Here is a 9415-nt window from a genome sequence, read left to right as displayed (position 1 = left end):
TGGCAACACTGCTTTATGTGCTAACTCCAGAACAGAAAGAATCGTGCTCTGATCACTGTGAGGGTAAGCTTGGTGCCCATCCTCTGCCCCTCGGGTCACAGGACAGGTCATGGACCTTGCACTTCCAGGGACAGGCCCAGGTATCGGGCCACACACTAGATTAGACTATGTCAGGACCTAAATCAAAATACAGATACCAGATACACCAGCAGCCGGGCTCTCAGAGCAGGGTACTCAATACATCACCATGCGGTGGACGTTCCTGTCAAACACCAGGGTTGTGTCAATGCAGAAGTTACTAAATGTAAAGAAAATTGTAGACCTTTGGCGATGGCGAGAACAATGATAAACATCAAAATATTTAGATGAATTTCTTTTTTTATTTTGGTTTCAAGTTAGTAAGGAGATTACTACTCCTGCTCAGTAAGTACCACAGTAAAAAGTAAGTACACAGGGACTTCATTTTTAATCCTTACTGTAAACATAGACCAGACCCATGCCACAACATTCAAGGCGTAAAACAGTATTACTACATCAGGAACAATTCCAAAGCATTTCCTGGTGCACGACACAGACGTCTGCTTTAAACTTCTCATTTTAAGTGCATTTACAATGTCATATTACCATTTTACATTTTGGAAAAATGTTCTCACTGTAGCATTCCCTGCAATCTTGTCAATGGAAAATGCATGAGACTGCTTTAGAAGGACCACCCACATTCATAAACCTGACTATATACAAAGTATGAAGACAACAAAGTTACCCAATGGAAGGGATGGTATATTTGACAGGGGTGGGATGACTAATATTAAATGGGAGCTAGATTTTATTTCCTAGCAAACGTAAAATACCCAACTAAGCGATCAACAACGGAAAAGTGTTGAATCTCCCTCCCTCCAGACCTCCGCAATCAATCCCACCTTTTGAAAACAATTCAATATTGAGTGGTTGACCTAAAATCTAGCAGCAGGAGGCAGACAATGGAGTTTCCATGGTGCTAGTTGGCATATAACTAGACCACCCAGGACCAAAGTACATAAACTGGATCAATTTTAGCACCAATTCAATAAAATAATGAAATTTCTCCGGAACACATTTAACCAAATAAATATACACTGTGTTGCAATCAACATCAAAAATACCACGAGAAACCATATTTCTTTTACCGCATAATACCTGCTATGGACGGAGATAAAACAGTAGCGGGCAGGCTGATATTTAGGGGTGCTGTGGTGGTGCAATGGCCTAAAACTAGATATAAACTATTCTCTCAAACGTCTGCGGGACAGCTCAGGGCAGCATGCTCCCACAAACGTCATCCTCTTCAATTCAGGAATTCATATTTCAGAAATCGGGATGCACCAGGGTTTTTAGATGAACAACAGAGGCTGAGTTAGTGGAATCATGCCATTCACCTCGCCCCAATTCGTCGTTTACAGGGTGGGTGGGCCTAATGTCTGTATTCACAGGTCCTCAGTCATTTGTTTGCTGTGAGGCATAAGCGGGGAGTTAGTGGAGCTCTGACCACTTTACTATATTCACAGCTTCCAAGCCCTTCACTGGAAAGCAAACCAAAATAGAACCTTGTAGCATGTAATAAATCGGTTTCCTTAAAGGCCATTGTACTGTTGTCTACGAAGTGAAATAGAGAGACCTCCATCGACAGTACTGGCCTCTGGCCAGTGAGGAAATCCTCTGGCTTCTTCTATGAAAGGAAGTACCACTTCCGCTCAACAGAAGGGCTTTCACGCATGCGCATCTTGGCTCAAGCATTGAAACACATTGACACTTAAGAGCTGGGAAAGTGAGAAGAGGGAGGCTGTGGCTTCGGTTCCCGGTCAGGAGACATGCAGAATGGTTCCAGCCTCTCGCATTCCGGAAGCATGCAATTCAGTTTATCCATCAGCGGCACCGTTTGGTCAATGCCCATCTGGATGCGTCTCAAGATGGCCGACATCTCGTTCACCTTCTGGATCTGCTCGGCATATTTGGCAAAGCGCTTCTGTCGCTCCTGCATGAGACTGTAGAGTGTGTCGACAGAACTATCCATCTGTACCAATGGACCAGGAGAAAATAAATTATGATTAAAGGTGGACATTTGTTGTTCACAATTTAATTTTTTTTTTTTAATGCATTGCAAAAATGGTCACATATGTAGCAAGAAACAAAAGAAAGACTGAATAAACCAAAATAGGGTTTTAGATACAGGTTTAACATTCGCAATATCAGTCCTCAGTTTTTTCATGCATCATCTTTCACTCTTTATTTAAAATGTTTTTTTGATAGACAACTTTTATTAAGCTTTTACGGCCATGAGGTGGACAACAGGGGACATGGCACAGATGCAGTACATTGTATAACAAGCCCATATTGTGACCATGGAAAACCCAGAACATATATATACAAATAATGATTGCTCTCCCAGACGTGTCAACAAAAATACATTGGGTCAGAAACCCAGCCACTTCCCCCACATCCGTCCATGCTTTTGGGGGCAGCCCCTCGCCTCAAATACCACTAGTTCCTGTTGGGCACACCAATCCACCCCACGTCACCATTGTGAAAGGGTGCAAGGGAAAGTAACTACTTTAGGAAGGAACAAAGGCCACGTTCTAAGCACCACTTTGTCCAGATGCACAGAGAAGAAAGGGGGCTTGGAAGAAGAGCCTGAAGCTCACTCACCCTGCGAGCAGAGGTGATGGCAACAAGAAAGGCAGTCTTGAGAGTGAGAAGCCTGAGAGGATAGCTATGAAGAGGCTCGAAGGGAGCACACATAAGAAATGTGAGTACAGAATTCAAGTCCCACTGGGGCAGTATGAAGGAGGATGGAGGAAACGGATGAGTAATTCCCTTAAAGAATCTGTTAACAATACCAGACTTGAACAAGGATGGCTGATCAGGCTGCTGAAGAAAAGCAGAGATAGCAGCAAGATCACCTTTAAGAATTGCCCAGAGTAGAGCCCTGCTGGGCCAAAGAAAGTATATACATAAGGACCTCTGAAAGAGGGGCAGAAAGAGGATCCACAGCCTTTGCTGTGCACCAGGCCACAAACTTGTTCCATCTACAGGCGTATACCGATTTAGTGGAGGGACGCCTGGCTGCCAAGATGACATCACAGACTTCGGGCGGAAGGTCAAAAGCTGTCAACTGTCGCAGCTCAATCTCAACGCAAGGAGGTGGCAACCGGACAGGTTCGGGTGAATAACTGTTCCCTGCTGCTGCAACAGAAGATCCTCAGAGAGGGGCAGTCTGATTGGAGGATCGATGGCCATGCACAGAAGCTCGGGGTACCAGGCTCTTCGTGCCTAGTCTGGAGCCACAAGAATACTTGGGCCCGGTCCAGCTTGATCTCCTTGAACACTCGGGCAGAAGTGGTACAGGAAGAAAGGCGTACAGGAAGCCGCAGTTCCACTCGTGACAAAAAGCATCGCAGAGTGAGTGTCGCCTTGGAAACTCCAGCACTACTGCTGCAACTGCGCATTCTCTTTGGTGGCGAACAGATCTAACCAAGGCTCTCCCCTCAACTGAAAAGAGACCTTGCACCACCTCCGAATGAAGACGCCATTCGTTATTAACCAAGCACTGATGGCCGAGTTAGTTTACCCTGGCATTCAGAGAACCCGCCAGGTGTTGAACCACCTGGGCCATGCCCTGATGTTCCAGCTATGTCCAGAGGCTGACAGCCTCCTGACAAATGGTCCACGACCCCAGCCTGCCTTGTTTGTTGCAGTACTACATGGCAGTGATGTTATCTGTGAACACCTGCAACACTTTCCTTTTGAGAGAGGGAAGGAACGCCTTCAGTGCCAGTCTTAATCTTCGTTCGTTAACCACCACTTTAGCGGTGTCACAGTCCCCCTCCAGATCTGGACACAGATGGAGACATTCTCCTGATGCTGCGCCTACTGGATCTTCATGTCCCACTGCAGAGCCTACATATGCCACCTGCCACCTGGCATGATCCACCAGCAGATAGAGGCTAAAACATCAGTATCATAGCCCTAATATCCCGGACTCGCAGCTCGGGAGTATAGGCCCGAAACTGCACTATGTCCAGAACAGCTCAGATGAAAGGGAGCATCTGAGAGGGAGTCAGGTGTGACCGGCACGTTTATTTTGAACCCCAACAAATACAGGAGGTCTGCCGTAGTCTGGATGTGGGAGACCACTGCCTGAGGCAAGGCCGCCTTCAACAGCCAGTCGTCGAGATAGGGGAAGACTGGAGCCCCTGATCTGCGCAGATGAGCTGCGACCACCGCTATCACCTTTGTGAACACCCGAGGGGCACTGGTAAGGCCAAAGGGGACCACGTTGAACTGAAAGTGCTCATAGCCCACCTTGAACTATAGATAGCGTCTTTCGGCTGGCAGGACTGGAATGTGGAAATAAGCGTCCTGAAAGTCCAACGCCACCATTCAGTCTCCGGGGTCGAGGGCAGACAGGCCGTGAGCTAATGTGAGCATCTTAAACTTCTCCTTCCAGAGGAAGCAGTTGGGGGTCCATAAGCCTAGATTAGGACGTTGGCCTTTGTCCTTCTTGGGCACCAGAATGTAGCGGGAATAGCAACCACAACCTACTTCTGGACCAGGGACCCTCTATAGCTGCCTTGGCCGAAGAGCTGAGACTTCCTGGCGGAGAAGTACCAAATAATCCTCCGACATGTGATTGTAAGACGGTGCCATGCGGGAGGGGTAGCCTTGAAGGGGAGGGAGTAGCCCCTTCAGACGATTTGCAGAACCCACCTGTCCAATGTGATAGAGTGCCAGTGGAGGAGGTGATGGCGAATCCTGCCTTCAACTGCCTGAAAATGGGCCTGGAACGTCAGACTAGGAAGATTTGGAGGCAGTGGAAAGGGGGGATGATGGACTGGCCCACCTGCTGGCTCCCAGACCCGCGAGGACGCTGGGTTCCACGTCCACAGTTACGCAAAGGCTGGACAGCTTGCGTGAAGCTGTAGCTAGGCTTGACCGGATGTGGTTGGGCACTCCTTCTCGTAGCCATGAAAGGGATGAAAAGCAGACTGGAGTGGATGGGAAGGCACAGTGAGGCTCAAAGATCTGGCCATAGCTTGAGAGTCTTTAAAGCGCTCAAGCGCTGAATCTGCTTTGTCACCAAAAAGACAATGGCCATCAAAGGGCATGTCCATCAAGGTTGACTGGACATCCCCCAAAAAACCAGCTGTCCTCAACCAGGCGTAGCGTCTAAAGGCTACTGACGTGGCAATCATTCTGCCCAGTGAGTTGGTGGTATTCAGTCCACACTAAATGGCAAATTTGGCTTTGGCTCTCCTATCAGCAACTGCCGGGGAGATAACGGCCCAGGCCTCCTCTGCACAGAGGCAGCACCTGCGCGACCATATCCCAGATGGTATGGGAGCAGCGGCCCAAGAGGCACGCCGTATTCACCAACCGCAGTGCTAAGCTGGAGGAAGAGAACATTCGCTTCCCAAGATGGTCCAGCTTCTTGGATTCCCTATCTGGAGGGGCGAAAGGGAACACGCCCTTAGAAGAAGAGGCTTGGATCACCAAGCTCTCAGGGGAAGGGTGATGTGTCAGGAACGCTGGGTCGCCCGGTGGCAGCAGGCAATTATCCTCTCCACAGGAGCTACTGTGCTGGGTTTGGATCAAGTGCCCAGGAGGACATCAGTAAGGGCCTTATTGAATAGCAATAGGGGTTCAGAGGAAGAAGCCGCAGGCTGAAGCACCTCTGTCAAAAGGTTCGTACTGACTGCCACTGAAGGGAGCTCAAGACCAAGGCCTTTCGGCCACCCTTCTCCCCACCAGATTAGGACGCTCCCTCCTCCATAACAACAGTAGGGGGAAAAAGCAAACCAGTTTATGGAGAGGTGTTCGGACCACTGGCATCACCCAGGTCCTCCCGCCAGTCCAGTTCTTTCAGCTGGTCGGTTAAAGGGCCCAGCGATTTCTCCCAGACCTCCTCACCACCCTCTGGTCGATAGGGAACACCAGGGATGAACAGGGGAAAAAAGTACCCTCGGGCATCGGTTCCAATGTCGGTCCGACTCCGTGTCCAACTCTGGGAAGGGCACGGTGATAGCCAGGGCCACAGCCGGCGTAGGGGGGAGGCGGAGAGGCAGGTGGCGTCTTCGGAATCGGCGCCGGGGAAGTTCGAGTAAGATCGACCGGCGTCGATCCTGATCCCGGACTGAGCAGGAACCGATGACATTGAAGGCCCAGGCCCAGGACCCCCAACCCACTCCTCGGAACCTGAATGCAAGCCGGTGGAGTCAGCCTGCCCAAAGACGAGATGTAAGGCCTCGTAAAACTGTCAGAGTTGGGCAGGACACGCTACGGCTCCCGGAATGGGTGGGAGGCGCAGAGTCATCTCTGAAGCAGGCATCGAAGATGAAGCCTTTGAGTGACGACGCTCCAAGTCGCACGTCAGCCGATGGGGAGAGGGTGAAGAGTGCCTGTGCTTCTTCGCCTTATTCTTGTGCTTTAACTTACCCAAGGACCTCGACGACTTGGAGTGCGACAAGGAGTGGGAGCTCCACGAACAGCCTTGTGACCATCCTCTCGAACTAGACCAGAATGACGCGGAGCTGACCGCCGGGCCTCCAACAAATTTCGGGACCACACCTGCAAAGCCTTCAGGTTCATGGCCCAGCAGTCAGAGCACGACTTCGATTTGTGGTCGCGCTCCACACACCACAAGCACACGAGATGCAGATCTATCACAGACATTATCTTGTGACAGCAGCAGCAGGGCTTGAAGCCAGTCCAATGTTGGGAAATCCCTCACGTACCAGGAGTCCAAGACTCAATAAAGATGTCGACCAAAGTCGCAAAAAGCTAGCCAAAAAACAGCTAAGGGGTAGCTCTCTCTGGATCTGTGCTAGGCTGGCACAGAAAAAGACCAGACGTCAGCGTGCAGGGGGCGTGTCTACGTAGGCCCCGCGGCGTCATCCTGGCAATGACTATACTGAATGTGGAGTCGAATGACGCCACCTACCGACGTGCAGGGGTAATACTGAATAAAAAATCTCCGGATCCAGACTGACGCCTTTTGGGAAATTCTAAGGTAGAGAATCTACAGTCTATCAGATGGGGGAAGAGAAGCTGCATAAAGATAATATGTTTGTATTATTCGCAGTCTGGAGGAAATGGTGAGTTCACAGGGGGCCATCAGGGCATCGCGCTAGTCTTCCTCCTCCAGTGGACTCATGCAACCCTCCCATTGGGTTTTTAAGTGGTCAAGGGAGTTGGGAGCGTTTATTATGAGGGTTCTGTAGATTTGAGAAACTCCCCCTCGACCCAGCCTGCCCATTAGGAGTTTGGCCTCCAGGGGATTGAACTCTGGGAGGGGATTGGCATTCTGAACGTGGTTATACAGGTTGTGTATGATTTGAAGATAGCTATAGAATTGGGTATGCAAAAGAGCGTACAACTCCTGAAGGTTTGAGAAGGAACATGTGTGTGTCCCAGACCACATATCTTCCAATTGTGAAATGCCAATTAAATCCCATGCTTTAAAGCAGCGTAACATCGCTACTCCTTCAGCCAAGTGCATTGCTATAGAGGAATTTGTTGGAGGAGTTTGCCCTCCCATTGCACATGACGCAGCGCCGCTTGCCAGGCCAGAAACACCACCCAGATAGCCAAGTGCATGCGGTTGTGGAGAGCCATACAGCATCGCTTGCAGATTAGAGAAGCCTAACAGGGAAAGTTCCAATCTGTAAGCAGGGTCTGACCACCCCCGTTGAACCAGTCGTGGATGACATGAAGGTGGGAGGAGAGATTAAAATGTTTTTAACACACACATCAGACACTGAATAAATGTGGTTGATAAGGTTTATAAGCTGCTCTTATATGCCGCTGATGTTTGGGTCTGCCCTAGCAGACTTGTTTCCTGCGCCAGGTAAATGTCTTGTCATTACTTTATGGTTATAAAATGAATTCAAAGAGTCTTGAAGAGGAAAACCAGCTCTGCGTAGAAGAAATCTTCATAAGTACTAACAAGTTAAATACTTCTGCATCAACATCCCTAAACCTAAGAAGTGTATCTCAAAATAACCTAAAAGTGAAACAAGTCATTGAAAGGTTAGTCGATTCAATCAAGCCCTCTTGTCAAAAACTAACAACATTAGAATGAACATTTCGCTTAATGCTCTTGTATTTTTTTTTACTGGAAATATCTTTATTGATACATTTTGTATACTACAAAAAAAAAATTCGGCCCATCGGCCCTGCGTACAGATAGATACAAACTGCTACCTACACGAAGATTCACTGGCAACAGCACAAGTTTTCAACTGGTTGTGGAGGAATCAAGTGACCATCTCATAGCGTACATGGGTATGCATAACCCAGGCTGGTAGCCAAAACTGGACAAAGAACAATTAACTAGGGTGAGGTGCATGTCTGTTTCCTATCGGATACCCGGTGTCCAGCTAAAAGGGAACCGGAAGGGGGTCTAAAGACGCAGCACTCCAAGGTCCGTATTAGAGGTGGTCTGGGGGAGTAACCCATGTGTCCCGGCTGCACATATGTAAGAGGAAGAAACTTAATTGAAGCATAAAAATTCTAGTTTGGAAATGTACTCTATCAGCAATTGCCATAAATATGTGAATTTCTGGTCTATGAGAGAGTATGGGTTTTGCGGTCCATAGCCTATACTTGCCACAGTCTCTGGAGCGACGACTGTAGGAAGGGGATCAGCCTTCGTCAAGAAAATAGCAATTAGTTGTTTCACAGCTCCGGACAGAAATCTGATCATTACCCAGTTGGTTTGGGTCATGCCTTCAAGGGTCACAGGCCGAGGATCATGGTAGTGGGGTTTGCTGAGATGGGGTATCCCAGAGTGCCACTGTTTATCAGGGATAATTTGTCCCAGATCAGTTTCCCTCAAAATGACTTTCTGGCCCACTGCTATCTTGCCCAGTGTGTCCCTAAGGAATGTCCAACTGATTCTGTCGAAGGTCTTCTCTGCATCAGAGAGGAGCAGAGAAGTAATGTTACGCCTATGTGCCTTTTCAACCAGGGAAGCGAGTTGCCCGATAATGCTTGCCCTTGATGATTACGGATGAAGCAGACTTGGCCAGGATCAATCAGGCATGGGAGTAGAGGCTCTACGCGCTGTGCAAAAAATTTGGTGTACAATTTGGCATCCACATTTAATAATGCATGGGTTGGTAGGATGTACATTGGGTAGGATCTTTTTTCAGTTTAGGGATGAGCATAATTTCCAGTTGCACATGGTGGGGGTCAGTTTTGTATCTTAGGTGAAGGAATTGAATAGTGTAGTGAGTTGATGAAGAAAAGGCAGCAAAGAAATCTTTTAGAAAGTGACCGGTGGGTAGTGGCGGCTAGTAGGGAATGGTGGCGGGAGATGTGAGGGGAATGTGTAGAAAATAAAAATAGACAAAAAAAAGTACCTGCTGCTTGCGCCGCCAGC

At 48.6% G+C, this 9415-nt stretch overlaps 1 protein-coding gene across 2 annotated transcripts in view; it reads right to left on the bottom strand.

The window, feature by feature from the left end:
• Positions 1 to 360: 360 nt before the first annotated feature.
• BORCS5 (BLOC-1 related complex subunit 5) overlaps positions 361 to 9415 on the bottom strand; it is a 259893-nt gene continuing 250838 nt past the window's right edge. For both annotated transcript variants that reach the window (XM_085652098.1, XM_085652095.1), the window contains exon 6: positions 361 to 2050. In XM_085652098.1, the coding sequence (XP_085508224.1) occupies positions 1790 to 2050 (261 nt within the window). In that variant the 3' untranslated portion in view covers positions 361 to 1789. The remainder of the gene's footprint in view (positions 2051 to 9415) is intronic.

This window comes from Triturus cristatus, chromosome 4_1, assembly GCF_964204655.1.
Source record: "Triturus cristatus chromosome 4_1, aTriCri1.1, whole genome shotgun sequence".
Classification (NCBI taxonomy): Eukaryota; Metazoa; Chordata; class Amphibia; order Caudata; family Salamandridae; genus Triturus; species Triturus cristatus.
This window is presented reverse-complemented; position numbering and strand designations above follow the sequence as displayed.